At 47.6% G+C, this 24,002-nt stretch overlaps 1 protein-coding gene across 7 annotated transcripts in view; it reads right to left on the bottom strand.

The window, feature by feature from the left end:
* The window catches only part of PRR5L (proline rich 5 like), a 73,538-nt gene extending 50,643 nt beyond the window's left edge, over positions 1-22,895 (bottom strand). For 2 of the 7 annotated variants that reach the window (XM_032639795.1, XM_032639800.1), the window contains exons 1-2: positions 20,480-20,674; positions 1,114-1,401 (exon numbers count right to left, since the gene is read on the bottom strand). In XM_032639795.1, coding sequence (XP_032495686.1) covers positions 1,114-1,277 — 164 coding nt within the window. In that variant the 5' untranslated portion in view covers positions 1,278-1,401; positions 20,480-20,674. Of the gene's footprint in view, positions 1-1,113; positions 1,402-10,886; positions 11,019-11,086; positions 11,172-11,194; positions 11,320-20,479; positions 20,675-22,873 lie in introns of those variants that run through there. The other 5 variants (XM_032639799.1, XM_032639801.1, XM_032639796.1 and 2 more) reach the window with 5 other exon arrangements.
* Between the last annotated feature and the right edge of the window lie 1,107 nt (positions 22,896-24,002).

Below are 24,002 nucleotides of genomic sequence, written 5' to 3'. Positions count from 1 at the left end.
ACTCCTGCCACTGTCTAGGCAGAAGGGTTAATCCGTTGAGGGGCCCAGGTAAGTCTTGACTCTATGTTCTCTGGACCCCAGCCCAACATTTCAGCAAGGAGCTGATCACAAGCTTGTCTTTACCAAAGGTTCTAGGCCTTTTTACATGAACAAGCCTCCATTTAACATCAAAACATTTCGGACACCTCCTCCCTCCCCATCATAAGGGTTGGGCATTCATTGAAAAATCCATAATAATCCAAATGACAAAGAATTCCATAATGCTTTAAAATAATGATGCATTGATTTATCCAAAAAGGAACCACACAGATTTGAAAAACAGCTCAGAGAAGGGCGAGACATACGACGGATTCAGTCTCTACTCGGTGCTGGGTGCACAATAGTTCGTTCAGCTGAACGCCTTACAAAGGCTAAGTGTCTCCTCTCCCAGCCACCTGTGGCTCCCAGGTATAGATCACCCCCGGTTTACGCTGCTTAGTTAGCTTTTCACAGATACTGTCTTAGCTCTCCGAAGGGGTAACAGGTGACTTGAGGTTACTTATATGTTCCCACCCCCGGGTCCTCTTACAATTGGCGTGTGACTAATGGGCATGAACGGTAACTGTAAGTTCTGATCCAACTGTCCCGGGCTGGTTAACTGACTCTGAGAGCCCAGAGGCCCCCAGTGGTCCGCTTTCCCTCTACTAAAACAAGGAAAGCTGGGGAGAGGGAGGGGGAGAGGGACAAATTAGGAGTATGGGATTCACAAACTCCTACACATAAAATAAATAAGCAACAAGGATTTACTGTATAGCACAGGGAACGATATTCAATATCTTGGAATAACCTATAATGGAACACAATCAGAAAAAAGAAAACTGAATCACTTTGCTGTGCACCTGAAACTAACACAACATTGTAAATCAACTAGACTTCAATAAAAAAAGAAAAAAATTTTTTTAATAAAGGAAAGCTAATGGATACAGCTGCCGTAGGGAAAGCACGCTCTTCATCAATCAACCCTATACTCACGACCTTCTGGAGCTAAGATATCAGGAGATGCTGAAGCTCAGCCAGCCCCTGGCCCTGCTCTGGTGCTGGCAGTGCCCCTCTGCCCACCCGTGCCTCCTGTACCTGTTCCAGGCCGAGTTGGAGCTCAGCTGCAGAGCCTGGCGGGCTGCCTGGAAGCGGGGCAAGTCGCTGAGCGCCGGGGAGCTCATGAAGCGCGGTCTGGGCCTGCGGAAAGAGCCCATCTTGGGGAACTCGACAGGCAGGCTGGGGGCGAAGCTGCGGGTCATAAGTCCAGGTGAGGGGATGGCTTCTCCTCTGGACCTGAAGGTTCCGACTGCCCACCCAGAGGGCTTCTCCCAGGACCGCTTTCTGGCCCTCAGGCTTTCTCAAAACCACAACGTGAGCGAACACCTGAAAAGAGAGAGCAGCTTTTGTTGAAAACGCCTAGGCTGAGCAGACCCCAACTTGGAGGAAGTTGGCTGGGGCTTCCTGGCCAAACTATCCTAAAAACAATTCCAGGACCCCACAGCACTATCTATACCCTGCAGGGTCCCATTCACAAGTGTTTACAGGCCTCTTGTTAGTTTTGGTCACTTCCCAAAATGGGAAGCCAGCGACAGTGGGTTGAGGCCAGTCCTACAGAAAAGTGATTTCTAAGCTGGACTTGACTTGGTTCCCATGCGCGCTCATCAGAGTTTGGGTGCTGGCTGGGTTTCTGTAGACCCCACGATGCTGCGCGTTAAGAGATGGCTTTTTAAAGAACAGAGAACACAAGAGTTCCTTGTCCTGGCACTGAAGACCGTCCATGACATGCCCTGACCACGGCAGCCCACGTGTATTGCTCAGTATTTCCCAAAGTGTCAGTACCTCTTCACTCAGGCCCAGCTCCTCACTCTCTCTTACCTGCTGTTCATTCATTCATTCCATCAGAACATATTTATTGGTTACTATTTATTAACCATGTGAGCTGTGGGGCATCCAAAGATTTCTAAGACCTAGTCCCTGCCTTCCAGAGGCTCATGAGGAAGATGACTGGTCATGTATTTGTTCACACAATAAATATTTATTGAGCACCTACTATGCTCCAGGCACTCAGGTACTGGGGATACAATGGTGGCCCTGGAGAATATGGTCCCTGCCCCATGGAGCTCACAACTGGCAGGCAATGCTCCATGCCAGGCTGACTCCCTCCCAGGCTTTTGATTGTATCTACCGTTTCCCTTGCCCAGAACCCCCTCCCTCTTCCTCTCTGCTTGTCTAAATCTAACTTACCCTGAAGGGTTGGGTTCAAGGATACTGTCTCCTGGAAGCCTTTAAGGCTTCATGGTTAATGGCCGTGACTTTGAGTGAATCTGGGTTTGAGTCTTAACAAGGCCACTCCCAAGCTGTGTGACTTTGAGTTCATTAAGTCTGAGAGTCCACACCTGTTAGCACTGCCAACTTCCCAGGACTGACGAGAGAGGAAATGAGATGGTGTGACATGCCCAGCAGAACAGCAGACCCAAGGCTCTCAAGCATCAGCTGTTTCTGTCCAGACTCATCTCCTTCTTTCCTCGGCACTTTTAAACCTGTCCTTTCAGTCTTTTCATCTTTAGTGAGCCTCAAGTCCAAACTGACAACTTAAAGTGAGTTTTGAAACTGGTCAGAGTGAAGGACAGAAGGAAACCACCAAGGTCATAGTTACTTTTCCCTTCCAAGGCTTTAAGGTTTAGCCCAGAAGTATTCTCACTGGCACCTCTCTCACCAGCTTACTCTGCTATGACCCCGAAAACAATGCTGAAAGAAAAAGACATTCCAGCCATAAATGCCAACTTTCAGGTTGGCAGGAGGGGTAGGTTCTGCAGATCCAACTGCAGCGTCAGAAAAAGGAGGAACCGAAGTGCCTCCTTCTAATGAAACATGCTGCTCTGGTCAGAAGGGGAGTGAGGCCGCTAGATGGGCACAGAGGCCGTCCATCCAGAGGGTGTGGGCGGTCCTAGCACTGTGGCACAGTGACAGTGAACTTGTAAAACCAAGAGCCAAAAAAGGAATGACTCCGCCCACCTCTTACAGTTTTTTAAAGGAAAGCAGACTTGTGTCCCATTTTCTTTTACAATCTCCTGCCCTTCGACCCATTCTCAGACTGAGCAAATAGTGACTAAACTTTACCAGTAAATGCTGGGGAAGTTGTAACAAGCCCGCTCAGTTTCAGACGGTCTCATACTTCCCCAAGTGCCCCTGCAAGGTGGAAAGATCTGTGCAAATCAGTGAGTGAGGCAAAGAAGTAATACAACCACAGAAGCCCCTTCGGAAGCCTGAAACTAGCCGGCTTTGGGATTTGATTTGCCCGGTAAAGGTCACACTATTAAGAGAGGCTCTGTTTCACTGCCCTTCTTTAAATGGGCCTGTTAAGTGCAATTTATCTGTGTAATTACGGGCTATTAACTCCTTTTATGAGCATCCTAAACTCCAGGTGATGCCGTTGCCTCCCACTCAGGGGCACTTGTACGGGAAAGTAGAAAGGTGAGCAGAACGGATCGATAAGGGGTTCAGCTTCCGGCTTCCTGTTGAAACACCACTTCTCCAGGAGGCTGGGCGACACTGAGGGTCCCAGGGTGGGCTCCCATCCCCACCCGGGCCCCGCCCGACTTCTCAGTTCACGCCTCCCACCAGGCCGCCTGCTCCAAGCCGTGTGTGCATCCAGCAAGACGCATGGGCAGACCCATGCACACACGTGACCTTTTTAACTAAGGGTAATTTTCAGCCAAAGGGATGATGACCACAGCCTCCTCGGCCTTGCATTAGCCCCACAGTAACACACAACAAGCAGCACCTCTGACTCATTCGTCGCCGGCAAAACCTGCCACCCTCAGATACAGACAATGCAAAGCTGTCTGGGTCTCAACAATTCTCACTTCTGGACGGAGCCAAGAGGACTCCCCAGAGCACGCAGAGGAAGCTGCTGGGCGTGCTGACAAGAGCAGTCTAAAGGGAAAAGCTGACACACCCTGCATCCACCTGCTATGGCGCTGGCTCCTCGGACATGGGTTTGTCCTGACCTAAATAGGACAAATCAGAAAGTGACAAGACGGATGGGGCTTTGGGGAGAAGCCAGTCCAGGCCCCCATTTACAGGTGACAAAAGTGAGGCCCAGGGCTTCCCTGGTGGCGCAGTGGTTGAGAGTCCGCCTGCTGATGCAGGGGACATGGGTTCGTGCCCCGGTCCAGGAAGATCCCACGTGCCGCGGAGCGGCTAGGCCTGTGAGCCATGGCCGCTGAGCCTGCGCGTCCGGAGCCTGTGCTCCGCAACGGGAGAGGCCACAACGGTGAGAGGACCCCGTACCGCAAAAAAAAAAAAAAAAAAGAAAATGTGAGGCCCAGAGGAGCAGGGAAACGAACGTCCAATGTGTCTGAGGTAGGAGAGAGCCAGGACTGGCTAGAACTCAGGTTCCCTGATTCCCACCTAAGCCATTTGTAAACTCCTTGAAGATGGGCATCGGGACTTACTCATCTCTGTTACCTCAAGCCTAAGCGCAGTGCTCAAGATAAAAATGAAGAAAAGGACAGCAGCTAATAAGGCACCACTGCCTGCCTGACATGACATGACAAGCACTGTCACAGTAGGGAAACTTACTCAGTAGGGAGACCCTGGCATCAATGCTCATTCTGCCACTCACTGACTGTATGAGGCAGAAAAACTGGCCCCCAAAGATATAGTCACTTTTTAGTTCTTAGAAGAACCTGTGAATATTACCTCGGGTGGCAAAAGATGTGATTAGGTCAAGGATCTTGAGAGAAGGAGCTTAGCCTGGATTATCCAGGTGGGCCCATAAATACAATGACATGTATCCTGATAAGAGGGATGCAGGAGATGGGAGACAGAAGAGGGGAAGGCACAGATACACACAGAGAAGGTATGAAGATGGAGTCAGAGACTAGAGAGATTCAGCCACAAGCCACCTGTGTGACCTTGGCAAGTTTCTTGACCTCTCTGAGGCTCCATTTCCCCCTGCAAGAGATGAGCTTGCTAGCATGACAACCTCAGGGTTGAAGGAGGATAAAGTGAGTACATATTTGTAAAGCACTTAGATAGAACAGCGCATGGCAAAGAGCAAATGCTTCATAAGTGCTTGTCAAATAAATAAAATAACTTGCTGTTACTTCTAAATCTCCAAGCAATGACAGCAGTAGACACAGAGCAACACTTCCTCTAGCTTATGGCGACCTCACAAACATCTGGAAAATACTCCACTTGGCAGCAGGCCAGACCTCTGAGCTCCCGTGGCGGTCACAGTGCATTAGGGTCTTTGGTAACTCACGATGTTATTTATTGAGGCCTGATGCCTCTCAACTCCTTTCCTGCAGCGTTCTTTCTGGGCTGCAGTGGGGGTGGGTGTTGGTCACAGAGTAGTGAAGCAAGCTAAGAATTACCAGCCCTTTGGCCCAGCAGTTCCACTTCTAAGAATGCACCCTACAGACATGGTCACGTGTCCCCAAAGACTGGCAGACGTGCTCATTCTTTGCAGTAACGAAAAACTGGAAATACCCACCCAAAGGGGAAAGGTTAAATCAAGTATGGTACCCCCTAAATGGAAGAGTTAACATACCATTAAAATTAATGCGAATGCCTGTAGTTCTGAAGGAGCAGTGGTCACTAGAAGCTGTGGAATCAGACAAACCCTGGCATCAAGGCTCATTCTGCCACTCACTGACTGTATGAGGCAGAAAAACTGGCCCCCAAAGATATAGTCACTTTTTAGTTCTTAGAACCTGTGAATATTACCTCGGGTGGCAAAAGATGTGATTAGGTCAAGGATCTTGAGAGTAGGAGCTTAGCCTGGATTATCCAGGTGGGCCCATAAATACAATGACATGTATCCTGATAAGAGGGATGCAGGAGATTGGAGACAGAAGAGGAGAAGGCACAGATACACACAGAGAAGGTATGAAGATGGAGTCAGAGACTGGAGAGATACAGCCACAAGCCAAGGAATGCTGGCAGCCACCAGAGGAAGCTGAGAGAGGAAAGAAATAGATTCTCCCAATGCAGCTAGAAGTTGGTATACTGTGAAAAAAAGAAAAAGAGATTCACCCCTAGAGCCTCTGGAAGGAGTGTGACCCGTGACACATTGATTCTGGACTTTCGACTCCAGAACTGTGAGAGAATACATTTCTGATGTTCTAAGCCACCAAGGTTGTGGGAATTTGTTATTGCAGCCAACAGAAAGAGAATATACTCATTCTGTGTCCCTGAACCGCTCTAAACTGCAGTCTCTACATCTAAAACACGGGAACTTGGAGAGTTGTGGTGCCGATGAGAAAGATTATCTACGAGGCGCTTGACATGGTTCCCGGAACTATGCAGGTGCTACCACAGGTGCAGTGGCGGTTCAGAGCAAAGGGGCCAGAGCCAGGCCCCACGTCACCACTTCCAGCCAAGGCAGGCGATTTCGGATTGGTGGGGGGCTGGATGAGATGATTCAAGTAAGGCTTAAAATAGTCTTGGTATGCGGCAAGTACTTGATACATGCTACCTATTGTTTATTCTTATTACTGCCACCATCACTGCTGTATTAGCCTGCTCAGTCTGCTATAACCAAATGCCACAGATGGGATGGTTAAAGCAACAGAAATTTATTTTCTCGCAGTTCAGGAGACACAAGTTCAAGATCAAGGCGTCAGCAAGGTCGGTTTCTCCTGAGGCCTCTCTCCTTGGCTTGCAGATGGCCACCTTCTCCCTGTGTCCTCACGTGGCCTTTCCTCTGTGTATATGCATCCCCTGTGTCTCTTTGTGTGTCCAAATCTTCTCTTCTTATGAGGACACCAGTCAGATTGGATTAGGGCCCACCCTAACAAGCTCATTTTAACTCAGTCACCTCTGTAAAGGCCCCATCTCCAAATACAGTCACATTCGAAAGTACTAGGGGCTAGGTCTCAACACATGAATTTGGGGGGGACACACTTCAGCTACAACCACCACCATCATCATTGTCACCGCCACAAAACCTTCTTTGCCTAAAGTCTCTGAGTTACAGAAGCCACAGTGTCTCAGTAGATATTCCCTTGTGAAGGACCGATGAGGTTACTAACATTTAGAAAAAATGTGCTTCTAAGATGGTTTAAGGGGTTAAGTTTCGGGTGCTGGAAGCATTCACTTCAGTAATCTGGAAAGCCGGGGTCCTGTGTCCATGAAGCGTGAGGCAGTTAGAGGGTTACTGGGTGCTGTCACTGGCCTTGCTCTCCCAGGCTCACTGCACAGGGGTCTCTTTGGAAACCTCTGCACTCACGATCCAGAATGTGTCTCTTGGAGAAAAAGAATGTGGCTTCTTGCCTTCTCCTCCCAGCTTCCAGGGCCAGGGCACGGGGAGGGGTTGCAGCTTTCGGACCAGGCCAGTAGGCAGAAGAAGGTGGTACACTCAGTGGAAAATGCAAATGAATTCTACTAAGGCTCCAACCCTCGACTCTGAAAAGGGAAGTAGGACCATGGCACAACTTAAAATAAAGAAGTGGGTGGCTTATAATGACTCTGAGGCTTCCAGGAAAAAGCCATTCTGAGTGTAAATAACAAAGAAGTCAAAGAAAACTGGGTACTCAGTCTGATGTGGCCGCCCAGAAAATGGAAAACGAGGAGAAACCAGTTCCCAGGGAAACCAGACAGAAAGCCCATCTGACACGTCCCCCCACCCCCGCCCCCAGGAGACCCCGCAGGCAGGAAGCCCAGTGTGGAGCTCCTTCCCTGGGACACAAACACAGAAATGAAGAGGCAATGTCCTTAAGCTGCGTCAGGATTTAGATACTGTCATTCAACTTCACCCATCCATTCTCCAACTGTGGCCAGAGAGATCTTTATAATGATGAGAGCGGAGAATGACAGCACGTTTGCTGAGGGCGAAGTAAGGTGCAGGCACTGGACATGTATTATCTCGGTGTTTCTAAAATAAATTTAGGGGATCTTGACCAAAAACCTTTAATGATATAGATTAGAACAGAAAATATCAGAGTGCACTGCATTTGGGAAAACGTGTATATTACACGTGTACTCGTACTGAGTCTAAATGTACCAGTATTTCCTACTGTCTGTAACGTTCAAAATGTTTGGAAAGCCCTGTGTGCCATCGCCATCCCCATCTTACAGAGAAGGAAATGGAGGTGCTGCTTAGGACAAGAACCCGACAGCCCAGTGCCTGTGATGCTTATGGCTGATGTTGCTTCAATGACATCAAAGGCTCCCCACAGGTCTTAGAATAAATCCCCAAACCCCAACCTCACACTCTCACCTCCCTTCACTCTGCATGCCAACTCACTGACTTTCCTTCATTTCCCCTAATACCACCCACTCTTTCCTGCCCCAGGACCTTTGCACATGCTGTACCCTCTGTGTGAAATACTTCCCACTCACTTCTCCAGGCTCAAACCTATACACCCTTTATTGTCTAAACTTCCTTTGCTCAGAAAGGCCCTCCTCCCCCTCCCCCATGATCAGGTCACATCACCCCATAGAGCACCCTCCTCACCTCCTTTGTTGTCGTATCACAATCTACCTCAATAAATCACTACAGAATTGTTTCTTATTGTTTTTATGAGGTCCATAAGGTCAAGGACTATGTCTATCTTGTTCTCAAGTGCATCCCCAGAGCTTGGTATAGTGCAGGAATTCCACAGATACTTGATAAATGAGCAAATGAACCAGCCCCCTGAGAGGTACTATTGCTGGGAGACACAGAAACTATAAGCGAGTGTCAGCTGAGGATACCGACACCTCAAATTACATACGGCTTTACTGTATGAAAACATACTGGTATTGAAATCTGACAAATGTGGGTTCAAATCCAGCCTCTACAATTTATTAACTGGGTGACCTGGATAAATGGCTCAGCCTCTCTGAATCTCAGTTTCCTCATCTGTCAAATGACTGTGATACTTACCTCAATGTTGTTAACATTAAATGAGACAGCCCAGACCATGGCCTGGCCCACAGTAGGGGTCCCCCAAATTGTAGCTAGTATTAAAATTTTTATAGAACACTGCTCTTCACGAAGCCCTCATAGGTCCCAAAAGGTGACACCCAGCCATGGTGTGGGGCAACAGGCACTCTCACGCCCTGCTGGAGGGACAGCAGTCTGGGGCAACTGCTATGGAGGGAAATTTGACAAGGTCTACCAAAATAACAACGGCTGTACCCTCAGACACAGCAAGTCTACTCCCAGTAATGTTATTCCAGGCATGTCAAGTGGCTTATGGAACCAGGGTTTTTACTACAGCCTTCTTCATAACAGCAATGGGTTGGGAAGACCCTAAATGCGCAGCAACAGGGGACTGACTATGTCAACTATGGTATCCCATACTCTGGAATCTAAGAAAGAAGGGGAGAGACGGGGATGCTCTCCAGGGGACACTCTGAGTGGAGCGTGTTGAAAAGCTAAACATAGAATCATTTGTATATTAGGCTCCCGTCTACATAAAAAAGATGAAAAAGAGTATTTGCATATTTCATTGCATGAGCATAAAGTATCTCTGAAAGGACAAACCAGGAACTGGTAACACAGGTTTTCCCCAGGAAAGGAGCTGGGTGGTAGGGATACAGAGGGCAACACTTTTCTCTATAAACCCTTTTGTACCTTTTGAATTTTGAAACATGAAGATGCATTACGTATTCAAATAAATAAGTCAAAACAACAGTGACCACCTCCTACTTCCCTCCCTCCTCCAAAAGTAAAAATCAGTAGAACTTATATGATTTGCTCAAAGTCACTCAGCTATGGGGGGAAGTCAGGATTCAAACCTGGCTCCTGTTCCCCAGTGCAGCCCTCTATCCATAACTATCCATTCACTCACTCATTCAACGCAAATTTATCTATTCAGGAGCTGCCTTGTTAGGGATACGTGGGCCAGAAAATAAACCCTGGTAAGAAAAGAAGATGAAAGGAAGAACCAATTTCTTTCCGTCTTTGCATCATGTATCACAAACAAGCCCAAAGGGCTAAGCCTGGCACATCCCAGAGAGTGGGCAGGACCAACCCAGGCTAAAGGAGCCAGCCATTGCTCAATCCAATCTGGTTTTTGCCATCTCAGTATAAAAGCCCAACAGTCCCAGATCTGAATTTTCGAAGAGAAGCCCCAAATCCAGACTTTTTAAAATGTTGAAATCACTTGATATGTAAGTATTGGCAACTAATTCACCAGGCCGAGTAACACTTTGGGGGCCTCACATATAGGTTGGTGACCTTTATTTTATCCCATCGCAGCTATGACCACCAAACCTTCTCACACCTTTTACCCAGAGCCTAACGGGGGTGTAACGTAAGCCAGCACTTACCCAGCCAGTGTGGCCTTGGGTAAGTCACTTCCCTTCCCTAAATCTATTGACTTCTCAGCTAGTTAAGAGTTTGGCTTTGCTGATGGCTATGATAACCTCTCAGCATCACCAGCCATGCATTCAGTCCCTACCCTGTAAGCCACACAAAAACTGGGTGCCTTTGACAGACTTGGAGGGGGATCAGACCCTGACACAGTGCATACACAGAACCAGCCCTCGACCAATGCATCAGCTCCTACCTGCCACATCATCTAGTTGACCAGCCTCTTTAACCAATCAGTTCTCTCTCTTATCTCACTCTTACCCCATCATCAATTCCTCGGTAGAGCCACAAGCAACCCCCCACCCCCATATCACATACACACCGAGGTATACTCTTCACCAAGGAGAGCCAGCAGCACCTGGGATTTCACTAAAAGAAACACACACCAAACAGAACCCTCTAAGCCAACCTAGGAAACCAGATTTGAACTACCCAGCCTCCGCCCATGGGATGGAAACCAAGTCAGAAGTAGGTTTTTAAGAGCAGTGGGACCATTTTGCAAATCAATTGCCTACCACGCCGATTTTACTATTGGTGTTGCTCTTAAGAATATACTAACCATCGTCAGGGGCTGGTCATGACGGTGGCATGGGGCCGGGCCTCTACAGGCATCTATCACCTTAGTTCATTTCCACCCTAAACCAACCTACAGGAAGTAGGTTTTGTTATTCCCATTTTGCAGAGGAAGAAACTGAAGCCTGGAAATTAACTTGCCCAAGGTCAGAAGACTACTAAGCAGGACCAAAAGTCAAATCCTACCTGATTCCAGGGCCTGAACTCCCAACCCTCTGTTTTAACAGCATTCCCGTCTGCCACACAGTCACCACCGATGCCTTCCCTTCTCAACCATCACCCACAGCTTCTTACCAGGTTCAGGCAGCCTGTATGCTCTGTCCCTTACAGGAAGGAAGCTTCGTTTCTTCATGGTACCTTCAAGCGAGCTGAAGTCATTGTGTTTACTTGTTCACTGTCTGACTGGCCCCGAGAGCACGTAAGTTCCTTAAAGACCTGTAAGACCTTGCTTGTCTCGTTCACTGCTGTATTCCGCTATGAACACAGTGCTGGGCACATAAAAGGTGCCCAGTAAATAATTTTGAATGATGGGATGAAATGTGGACTTCTAAGCCAGCAGAAAGAGCAGAAAAATGCCCTTCCTTCTGCCTGAACTGGGGTCCGCCTTAGCATTATTGGACCTGGGTCACGCGGGCACAGAGTCCTGGGTCTGCACGCTGGTCAGTGGATCCTACAAACACAGCAGAGGAAGGTGACTGCCGCAGAGCACAGCACACTCGTTGGGATTGAGGACAAAACTTCACAACTTTGAGGAGACAAAAGACAGCCGAGAGACAGACACTCCCACAAACAAGAAAATGTTAAGGGTCAAGTCTGGACTATGGAAAAGGCTCAACAGGAAGAATGAGGCAACTTTCTCAGCGCTCCACTGGAAACCGAGCGCAGACAGAAGAGTCTGGGAGCCTGAATCTGTGCAAGAGTAAATATCGGCACCAACAGGGTGCAGGCGCGTGTTTCTCTGTTTCTAAGTGTTGCCTAAATGTCCACAGGACTCAGAGCACTGACAATTCAGATCCATCTAGAAGTGATTATTTCATCCCATCGTCATCATCACCCAGGCCTCAAACCACAGTATAATCACCAGAAAAATCCCCTCCTGTGATACAAGTCAAGCAGAACTGTGGGGAATAACCACACATCTTATCTACTCCTCTATAAGCCTCACTTTGAAGAGGGAGGTTCTTGGAGTGCAAATTGTTTGGGTGTGGCCTATAAACACCACCCAGAGCAATTCTGCAGTGCCTCCCAGATGATAAACCAAAAGGCTAGACACCAGCAGTAGCCGAGACCGACCGTGATGTCTGCAATTACATCGCTGACATGGAACATACATAAATCCCTGGGGGGTGACAGCGGTCAAAAGCTACTGTCTGGCAGCCAACAAGAGTTTTCAGTGTGGGGAAATGTGCTCTAGATTAACACGTGCGATTTATTAAAAATTAGCTTCACTCTCCCGTTGCAGAAACAGGATGGAGTGCTTTTTCGTAAGAAAAGGAGATGGAGGGAAAGGGCACTTCTTCCTATGTCATGGGGCCAAGTGTAAACAGCACTGGATAGAGAGTCAGAAGCCTGAAGGGGCTCTTGGGATATGATCATTTCAGGGAGGTCATGAGTTCGATTCAAGTTCATGCAACCACCACATGTTAGAAGGTCCGCTGTGTGCCAGGATCTAAGTAGAGGAAGCCATATGGGGCAAAGAAGAATAAAGTATCTGCCCCCAAGGGGCTCAGGGGCTCGCAGGAAATACTCAGAAGTAATGTCATAAATGCAAGTCGACACTGAGGGCTGTAACTGAATATGGACAGTTGAGACAAGATTGACGCACAAAGGTTAAATCACCTTCTCCAGTTACAACGTAAAGTTAATGAAAGGTCAACCGAAAATACATGCTCTCCATTTTCTTGTGTTTCTCTAAAGAATATGGGCGCTGGACACTGGAAAGGAAATTTGGGGAAGGAAAAGCAAGCTTTCATAGGTAAAGCTCAATGAGTATCCTTTTTTTTTTCATCTGTGACAGAAAAGGATGGGACAAAATATCGCATTTTAATAAATAGCTAGTGAGCATCCACTACCCAGGATGCAAAGATGAGCCAGATGTTGTCCTACCAGTGATAAAGAAAAGAGAAAAAAGGACTAGTAATTTGGTCACGATGAAAGAAAAACACAGGAAGGCCTAAAGCTGAGATGGCAAACTCAGTGCCTACAGGGGCCAAGGCAGAAAACACAACCACGCTTAGAAGGCCAGGTGGGGACCATACCAAACTAAAGAGAACATTCAGTCTTCTTTTTGTATTTTTAAAGAAAAACTGGAAACCTGTGTTTATATGTCAAATCGCCCAATTTTTAAATACTGGAAAAAAAATCTTTTTTTTTTTTTTTCAAAACACGACTCAAACCAAACAAGACATTTCTGATGCCAAAGTTTGGCTCCCGGGCTGCCAGTATTTGACTGCAGAAAAACACGCACAGCTCCTAACTACCAGCGCTGGAGGAATAACGAGGGAAAAGTGTGGAGGTCACTTAGGCAGACCTGTGGGAAGATGAATCCAGTTCTGGGAAAAATAAATAAAGTAATTGAACAAATAAAATAAAACTCCAGGGGCCTGTGGTATAACACTCACCACTGACATCTGCACAGCACTTTATACAGTCAGCCTTACATATCTGCGGGTTCTGAGCCCTCGGGTACAGAGGGCCGAATGTAAAGAACTTGAGCATCCTTGGATTTCGGTATAGGGAAGCGGGGAGAGGTCCTGGAACCAGTGCCCTGCAGATACTGAGGGATGACTGTAGTTTCTAAAGCTCATTTTCATGTCACCTCAGTTGACCTTCCCAACAACCCTCGGAAGTAGGCATCATTATGACCTCTATCTTAGAAGTGAAGAGTTTCTGGTTGGGAGGCCAGAGGAACAACTGGTCCCACAGCTATGGAAGGATAATAGCACCACGACTCAAGTCTGGGACTAGTACTTTTCCAGAATTTCAGAGAAGAACTCCAGACTATTGTATTTTCTAGACATCTTCCAGGGGATTCTGAGGTACAGCCAGGATTGATAACACTGTTCCAGGGAGAACCAATGTTCTCAACCAGGGGTGATTTTGCCCTCCTCTCCTCCTGCAGGAGACATTCAGCAACGTCTGGAGGTATTTTTTGGCTGCCATACTGGGGAGGTGTGAAGGGTACTACAGGCATCTAGCAGGTAGAGGTCGGGGATGCTGTTAAACTTCCTACAATGCACAGGACAGCTTCCCACAACAAAGAATTGTCCAGCCCCAAGTGTCAATAGGGCCAAGGTTGAGAGACCCTGGTCCAGACTCTAGTGCCTGGCTACATAACCAGCAACCTGAGAATCAGCGGAGTCAGCATCACCTGGGAGCTTGTTAGTCATTCAGGCCCCAACCCAGACCCACTGAATCAGGTTCTGTGGCTTAACAAGATCCCCAGCCGTGTGTGCACTTGGAGAAGCACTGCTCTAAACCACACTTCCTTGGCCATCACAGAATTTTAGAATAGGAAGGAACCTTCGCAGGAGACCAATCTCCTTATTTTGTAGAGAGGAACACTGAGCAACTGGCCCAGGGTCAGACAGCTTGCCCACAGCAGAGTCGGGATCAGATTCCAGATCTCAAATGCCCGACCTGTGTTGTCTCCAAGATGCCAGTTAGGACCAATGTGTGCCCTCTCTGAACAACTGTCCCCTCTGCAAAGTTGATTCCAACTTTTGGGGGTGTCTTGGGGGCTTTTCTGAAGCCTGAAAGGAATCGATTATCCTGTTGGTCAAGTTTTTTTTTTTTTTAATTATCTCAGAACACTGCCAAGGATTACCATGTTCACCCACTACTTTTGCATCCAGATATTTTACAATGAAAGTGGCCATACAGCTGCATAGTGGTGGACTCCAGCGGCCACCAAGCTGTAGTGGAGTTCTCCAAAATGACAGTAGCAGCTGACGTGCTCTCCCCCAAAGACATCTGGGGAATGATGCTGAACCCGTTCCAGAGGAGTATTTAGAGTTCAACAGCAAGCGTAAAAGGGTTTACACGGAGGATTTACGCAGCTGAGGTCACGAGCAGGTTGTAACAGGGTTTGAGGCAGCTTAGTTCAGAATAATACAGACACACATCAGAGGTCTTACTGGATTTTTGCCCCCAGTCCTTGGGAAGAAGAGGAAAACAAATTCCTTCACGTATTCTCCCAGGCTCAGCTTAAATGGACATATACTCTAGTTTCTGAATGGCCAAAGGAGCCCCTAAGTGTCCCCTTAATCCTAGTATTTGCTAGAAACCTAACTGCTGTCACAGATGCCTTCAACAAAACACAGAACTTGGCCTGTGTCCAAAAGAACCAGCAAAGTTGAAGGAACTTCTGTAAGAAACGAGAGAAGCAAGAAACTGGAGGTGTTGCTGGTGTTTGGTGATCAGCTAAAGTGAAACCAGAACACTGATGAGTGCCTGAGAGAAATCTCACATTTACACCCTAAAATTGAGGTGAGGGAAAGAGAATGAAAGCTTAGAGGTAAATACACGCTTTTTGTAACATATGATTATATGCAAAATAAACTGTACAAATAATTATGAGAGGCTGTTTGGGCAGTGGCAAGGGTAGATGTCGACCTGGATTTTCCATAGGCCATGGTCAAGAGGGAGAGAGATCTCTCCAGAACCCTTCTGGGCACAGTTCACCATAAGCACAGCAGGGCTGGGAAGAGGGAGAGGCGAGTGAGGCATCTCTCTCAGGGCCACGCTCTTGATGTCTCACTTGCCTGAGCTCAGTCCCAGCCCCAAAGCACACACACCACCCGCTTTGATAAAGAACACTCATATTTTTGACTCAAAGCTTCCACACAGAGTAAAGGTGGCTGATTTTCATTCTAAGCCTAACTTTTTACTACAGAGAAAAATACGCGAGCCATACTCCACCCTGAAAGCCTAACATAGGTGTCTCTACATTTCTGACAAAGAACTCGGTTAACTGACTCGCTCTCCAGCCAGCCAGTGCCGGCTGAACCTGGCTATGAGCTTCCGCTTTTTAACCAGGCCAGTATATAATAATATCATTTATTATCCTGTTACAGAAATGTAATATTTTTTAAAGGGAGGAGGCAGAGAATGTCCTCCACACATTTGAAGAATATATAAAAAGCCCCCAAACTTCCAGAATATGTTAAGGCTGCAACTATCAAAAGGGCCAAAAAAAAAAGAGAAAGAAAGAAAAAAAGTCAGCTTAAATTTAATAGACCATTTAAATTCCTAGTTGATGGTAATTAGAGAGCAAGCAGTATTTCTTTAAACGGCTGCTAGACAGAGCTTAATCCAATTTAGATAATCACTAACCTTCGCTCTTTTTTTTTCTCCCTCTTTCTCTTTCTCGCCTCTAAATGAAATCCAAGGATTGATCTACAAAGGCCATAAACTGGCAAAACGTAAGAAAAGAATAAAGAGAGAGATTGGGCGACTGTTACCTCAAAGAGCCGAGTCCAATTAAAATGGAAACAGGTCTCACGGACTCCCTGATTTATATCGACTATAACCTGGGGTTTCTAACAAGGCCTCTTCACAACAGAAGCCATGCCAAGGGAGGTGGCAGTACTTCCTCCCCCATTTTCCCCTCTCAGCACCTTGTCGGGCAGGCTAATCACCAGGTCTTGCCGAGCAATGTGACAGCCATCCCCAGCCAGACCAATGCCAGTAATTCTTAAATTCACAATACCTTCTGGGCCTCTCTCCTTCTTCCATGGGATAACTACTGTCAGAATTATCCAGACTGTCCCTTTAGTTCCTCCATTGTTCACCCAACTCCTGTGCCCTCATTTTAGTGCTACCACACTGCTCTGATCCAGAAACTTCCAGAAACTTCCATGTGAACAAGTAGGACCTTCTTGAGTACTTGGGACCCTGGGTTCTTCATGGAAGGCCTTCAAGGGTAGATATCAAAATGAACTAGAAAGAACAAGGGGCTTTAGTTAATAGCTGTGTGACATCAGGAAAGTAATTAACCTCTCTGAGCCTTCATTTTCACATCTTAAAATAGAGAAAAGAATAGCTACCTGCACAGTTGTTGGGAGGTTCAAATAACATTACCATGGCTGGACCTGGCTCACAGTTATTGCCCAGTAAATAAGTTGGCTCGTTTAACTGTACAAGTTTCAAGGTAAACCTTGCCTTGGATCTTCAGCCCCTGACAAAAGCGTAAATAACTCAAGTTCACCTCTGATGCCCCATTATTGCTTTGTGTCATCTATGCTCCCAACCTCCTTCTTAGCTCCAAAGGGGAATCTTCCCTTGTAAAACAGTACCTTCTGCTTAACAGGGTACCACTGTCTCTGTTCCAAAATTACTAACCTCATACCCCACACAAAGTCCACAAAATACTTTATTCCCGACTTTCAGCAACTGAAATATTAATTCCCACTGACTTGTTCACAAATGATACTTTCTATAAGCATTGCTTTTAGCAAGCATTTACATTTTGCACATACAGAGGCAACTCTAGGGAATAAACTTTCAATGATGAACGCTAAACACAGTAGGGATCTTTCATAGGACCTCACACTCTATTTCTCAAATCAATTCTGTATTGGTCTAGCTCTGCAAAAAAAGATGAACATGAAAAAGGCTACAATTCCAGAAAGATTTCAGTATATTTTACCTTGTACAAGGGCAATACAAAAGGAACGACCACAGCGGATTATAAACATGCACAGCTACAAATTCCCTAAGATAGAGAAATCATTAAGAAATCCACAAAGCCCTCACTGATTTCAATTTTCTGCACATGAATGGTCTAAATGTTGCACATACATTGTCGATGAACGAATTGAAGATTATGACATTAGCTCTGGATTTCCAGCATGAAATTTTCAGATAGCAGAGTGATAGTTTTCTAAAGACAAGACTGGGATTATTTTTTCCAGTTATTGAGCCACTCTGTGATATTATGTGACATTTAAAGAAAAAAGTCACCAAGTTAATCAACTATAAGACGATCTAATTAACGACTGAGGCCCTGAAAGGAAAGACATCTCCAGAACAGGCTGGCACTACAAGGCTGCAGTAACAGATCTGGAACCCATTCTCAGCTCCACCCCTGTGTGTGTTGCTTTGGACAAATTACTTAAGTTCTCTAAGCCTCAGTGGGCTTGTCTATGTACTGCGGATATGCTAGTACCTATTTCATCATTGTTTTGGTGCAGATTATATAATATTATCAGAGTCTGTTAGTGCAAAGTTTAAGACATATTAAGGCCACAATAGGCGCTTGCCCCCTTTTTTAAAATAAAGGGAACATTTTTGTAATGTTCAAACACAGACCATTACTGAAATTTCACCCATTGAAATAAATACACAGCCATGACCCTCTGGATCTGAAAGAAACGAGGTCTCCTTGAGAAATAATTTTGTCTATAAACTAAGCCCTTGAGAAAGAACCCAGTCAAACAAGCCTATTTCTAACGCCTTTCTTTTTCTTTTTTTTTTTTTTTTAAATCTGCATTTTATTAAGGACCACCTATGATGACAATGCCAATTTTGTTTGTTTTTGCGGTACGCGGGCCTCTCACTGCCGTGGCCTCTCTTATCGCGGAGCACAGGCTCCAGACGCGCAGGCCCAGCGGCCATGGCCCACGGGCCCAGCCGCTCCGCGGCACGCGGGATCCTCCCGGACCGGGGCACGAACCCGCATCCCCTGCATCAGCAGGCGGACTCCCAACCACTGCGCCACCAGGGAAGCCCTCTAATGCCTTTCTGTTTTACACTACTAATGGTTCTGGCTGTCAGAAGCTTCAGTAAAACACCGGAAGGACAATGGTTGGAGCTGAAAAAACCAAAGACAACTTTGTGGACTGACCAAGCATTGTTTCCCTTATCTGCTACATTCTACAAAAACACTCTGAACAGCACCCTTGGTCAGATTCTTGGGCTGAATGCAACCAGAGAAGACGGGCCAGCCAGGTTCCACAGAGAGGAGGGCTGCACTTTCCTCAGTCTACTAGGAACCTCATCAGGGGCTAAATTTAAAATGTGGCTAAATTAGTTTCTGCAAGTTCCACCTCTCCTCCTGACCGGCTTGCTGCTTCACGTTGTCAGTAACAGCGCCTTCCAGCCAGAGAGCAATTTACCAGGGCGCAGCACCGTGAAATATTGCACCATGTAGGCCAGTGAAATGTCATGACTGCACCCACGACGGTCGCTAAAGGGCAGTCTCTGAGGCTTGATCAATTAGCACCCTTTGATGGGGGAGGGGCTGGGGATGGAGACAATCTGAAGTTGGCGTCCTTGACTGCTTTGGTCCTTTGCAATGGGTCATTTGGATTTGCACGTATCGTCTGGGCAACAGGTCCAGAACTCTGCCCCAGCAAGGATGCCAGCAGACTCCGGCCCAGAACTATTTCCAAGCGAGTCTCCGGAGCAGACCTGCCGCTGAGCCGCCTCGCGTGAGCCTTCCGTCCTGTGGGGCGCATCGCAGTAATTGAAACCTTGCACTCCGCAGACTGTAGTGCGTCTATAAATACTCACCGCCTTACTGCTGACAAGCAAAACGCGGGCTCCCGGCACCGCGGGGGAAGAGGCGGTGGCATGTGACCAAAGGCAGGTGGGTAGAACAAGGGGAAAACCCTGTTGCCAACCACAGAGGCACCCCACAGCCGATTCCTGAAGCACGGTTTGCAAGTAACACAACCTGGTCTGCCCTCGGACGGCCGCCCCTCAGAAAAGGGGCGGAAGGCTGGGGAAAAGAGGGTGCGGGCTGCAGGGGCGGAGGCTCCAGGGCGCCCCCTGTGCGCGCAAGGAGCTCTGCGCGCGCGCACAGTAGGCGCACAGGGTAAAGCCTCTCCAAAGGGAGGTCTGGCGGGAAAGGTGAAGCAGAAAGGGAATGCCGCCGGCGAGGAGAGCCGCCCGCCCCGCCGGGTCTCCGCAAGCTGCGCCCGGGCCCGCCCCAGTCGGCAGAAAGCGCACGTCCAGCGGCGCTCGGGACAAAGCGGCTCACTTCTCTGGCCTCCCCTCCCACGCCTCTCTCCGGAAAAGGGGGAAATGGCAGGAAAAGATGGGGTGTTTCGGGGCGCTGAATCGCCCGCGCCCGAGTAGGGGCAGCTCTTTAGATCTGCCCCTCAGGCCAAAGAGGAGAACGAGAAAGACCGACAAGCAAACTTTCTTTTTCGATCTCCTCGCACAGCCTGGGTCCCAGGATCGGCGGCGTCCCGCGTTCCACCCCACAGCGATCCCTCGCCCACCCTAAGGTGCGGACGCTGGGCGCGTTTCCCGCCCCCCCCCGCACCCCCCACGGTGGTCGCGAGCCCCTTCCTCTGTACCCGCCTGCAGCGTCCAATCGGAGGATCCTTAACCACGCGGGGGCCCCCACCCTGTTCCCCTCAAATGTAACGCTTTCCCCAAGGCCCCTCCCCGTGCCCCGCCGGATTGTGCCCGGTGTGCCCGGCGATTTTGTTCTCGATCCCGTGCCACTGCTGAGCCTGACTCCAGCCCCTCCCGAGTCACCTCGAGTCACGCACACCCTCAGCTCGCCTCCGCCCCAGACTCCGCGCGCCCAGGGAAAAGTTTCCGGTCTTCCCGAGAAAGTTTGCTCACCCGAGAGCAGTGAGCGACCTGGATGGCTCTCGCCGCCGCGCTCTGCTCAGCCTGCTTCTCTCCCTCCTCTCCCGGCTCTGCCCTCCGCGGGGTCCGGTCCAGACTCAAGTCCTCTCCCGCGCGAGTCCACAAACGCGGCGGCAGCGGAGCTCCCGGAGCCGAGCTGGTGACACGTTTCCCTCCTCTCTCATCTTACGACCTCCTCCTCCCCCCTCCTTCCTCCTCCTCCCACTTTTCCTGTCCTGTGCTCATCGCTTCAGTTTCTCTCCAACAGCCCCCATCCCAGCCCCATCTCACCCCCTCCCACCTCTCCTCCCCAGCAGCAACCCTCACCTTGCTAGGGAGGGGGGCAGGGGAAAGGGGGCGCCTGCGCTTAGATCCAGTTCAACAATTTCAGGAAATCCAGCGCTTTAACTTGAAAAGCTGGGGAGGATGCAACAGGTCATGGGAGCTTGGCTCTGCGTTCCCCTCGCACAAGACGAGACCCCCCCACCTACCTCCACCCCTACGAAGAGAAACTCTACCGAGAAGCCAAGGGAGTGATCCAGGGCGCACTAGAGGACTAGAGCCTGGGGCTTTTGTCGTTGCTTTAAGGAGCAGTCCTGAGGCTGATTCCAGGAGAAGTTGTTTTAAGTGCATCAATGAAAATATAATTCCAGTGAAGTCTCTCACTTAGATTTGCAAAACTCTCTTAAAATTCCCCAATTCTCTTTCCAACGGAAGGTTTAGTGAACTGGAGGGTCCTTCAGAGTTTGAAACAGCAGAAAACCAACCAATCCCCAAATTAAAAACAATGAAAAATTATTCTCAAAACTTTTTTTATTTTTGCAGGTGTTAAGAATTTGATGCAGCTGTTTTCAGGACTTACTGGCTTGCATAATTTCACCCTATGGCTGAGCAGGAAATACTTTACAAATGCTGCCCGTTCACACATCACACTTAGGCTTTGAAACCACAGTGACATTTACTGAAAAAAGATGTCTTTTTATGTCAAAACTGAGAGAAAAAAATTCGTGTTTATTTTGATCACTGTGACCTTACAAAACCGATGCAAGGGTGGCTGGTCAGAGTGTGCCCAAGGAGGGTTTCGTGAAGCTCTGGGTGCCCCCCTCCCTTGTCCAGTGATATCAGATAAAGCTAAAGTATTCTCAACAAACCCCAGGATGATAAAGAGACTTTAAACCTCATCCCAAGAATCAGAGACAATGAAAGGCACTGGACAAAGCACGTGCCTGGGAAAGAAACGCTTGAGAGGGCAGCGGTCAACGAGGAGACTTGGGAGATGTGTTGAAAAGCAGCTGTGTTGAGCATTTGAGAGCCAAAGCCTGGAGCCAGAAGGTCAGGGTTAGTCGACCACCATCTCTTACTAGTTGCATGATATTAGCCAACTTACTTAACCGCTATCCCTTAGTGTGCTACTATGAAAATGGGGATAAAAGTAGTAGCTAGCTCAGGGTTGTTATGAGGATTTAATGAATTTCATACAGAGAAAGTGCTTAGAATCTCTGCTGGGATTCAACAGATACTAAGCTATTATTATTACTATTATTATCCTGCAGGTCTGGGAAGTGGAAAGGGAGTCGTTCAATGAGGCCTACCCTATTCAGTCTATTTAAAATTGTAGCTCACTCTTCCCTCCCAATCCCCTTCATTCAACTCTACTCTTTCTTTTTTCCATTGTGTCTATCACCTTGTAGCATTTTATGTGATTTACTTTTTAAAAAAATTTATTGTCTCTCCCACCACCTCTTGTTTCTGCGCTAGAACATCAGCTCTACAAGAACGTGGATTTGCGCTGATACTACTCAAGGTCCTAGGAGAGTTCCTGGCATATAGTATCTCCCCAGTACATATCATATGAAAGAATACGTGAATAGATTTCATTTAGCAAATTTATGCTATGCTGACTTCATGTGGTGGGTTGGACTCTGTGCAATAAGAAAAAGCGTAATCACCAGGCTATCCGAGGATAAAAGTGGCTCCCTTTACACTCCCTGTAAAGAGAAGTATTCACAATATAGGCGATGCCAGCTTGGTGGGGACGCCATAAAAGAATATTCAAAGATTGGAAGGGAGGTTTAAAGAGGTTAAACTCTCTTCTAACCCTAAGGGCTTTGCTAATTTTGTGAACAGAATTTTCTTAAAATAAGAAGGAGCCAACATTTTGGTGCAAATCAGAGCTTTGCTCTAAGGACCATTAATACCAGTATATTATACTTGTCACCACCCACATTTTTACCAAGATTCTAACTAAATATCAGTGGAACATTGCTTTTTCTTATTAAGAAATAGAATTTTGTTAGAAGAAACCAATACCGATCATGCTACTTAAATATTCATTTATGGAGAAGGAAATTCTAGTTCTCTATTAGATATATCAGTCACACAGCTTACCATGGCTACAGCCTCTGAAATGGAAGTTGGCCCAGTCAAGGTTCCTGCTGAAAGGGTAGGCCTTAGGCAGCCCCAGTGGTCACTGACCCAAATGCAGCCAAACTCTGTGATAAACTCCTCTGAGAAACTCTGGCCTGAAAAGGTACATTGGGCCAATCAGATTCCATTTCAGGAATGTGAAAACACACACACACACACACACACACACACACACACACACACACACGTACCTAGTATCCAGAACAAAAGCTGAAAGGTTATGACTTTATCTGAACTCTAGTTTCTAAAAACTGTCTGTAGACTAACTAGATATATATTAGATGTATACTGTTTGAACCCCATGGTGTCAACATTTTCTAAATTACTTGCCAACACGTAAAAAGCAGCAAACTTCATGCAAAAATGTGGATTTTCAGCTTGCCTTGAAAAATCTGGATGACCTGGCATTGTCCATGGTGCAGGCCCGCACAGCCACAATTAGCTGGTGCGACGGTGCTTCTTTCCTGTTAAACAGGGCATGCACTTTCCAGTTTGCCACAAGCCCAGCCACTCCCTACTCTCTACTTCTCTTGTTCCCAGCCTGCTTCACCCACTTCCCTGCCACCCAGATGCAGCTAGAAAAGGGATGCTGGCATATAGTTGGAGGGGCAGGGGTGGGGGAGGGGGGCAGAGGTCTGAGTCAGCAGACATTATGTAAGAGGATGGCATTGGTTCAAACCATTTTTCTCCCAGCAAGAGAACGCCTTTATAAACAAACTTTGCATGGAATTGCAGAATTTGAATACTACTGAGGTGAAGGAAGCTATGGGGTAGGTAGGGAGGCAAGTGGGTGCAGGGAGCAGCAGAGGCCCTCACTAGGGCTGCCTTGGGATCAAAGCCACCATCCAATTCTTGCTCTTCCAGAGGTCTGTTGTTCCTACTTTTCCTTTGTTCCCATGACAATGCCTACCCCTCCCAATCCATTACTCATTTCTACCCCCCCAAGCCTAATCAGACCAAGTTTAGGAAGGGTTAGATGACTTGTCTAAAATTATACACAGACAAGGAAGGACAAAGCAGGGACCCTTAATGCCAATTCAGGACTCCTGTTCTATACTGTACTCCCTCTTGGTCTCATTCACTGCTTTCC

The sequence above is a fragment of the Phocoena sinus genome, chromosome 8, assembly GCF_008692025.1.
Source record: "Phocoena sinus isolate mPhoSin1 chromosome 8, mPhoSin1.pri, whole genome shotgun sequence".
Classification (NCBI taxonomy): domain Eukaryota; kingdom Metazoa; phylum Chordata; class Mammalia; order Artiodactyla; family Phocoenidae; genus Phocoena; species Phocoena sinus.
The sequence above is the reverse complement of the archived record's forward strand: the minus strand, read 5'-3'. Positions and strand labels throughout refer to the sequence as shown.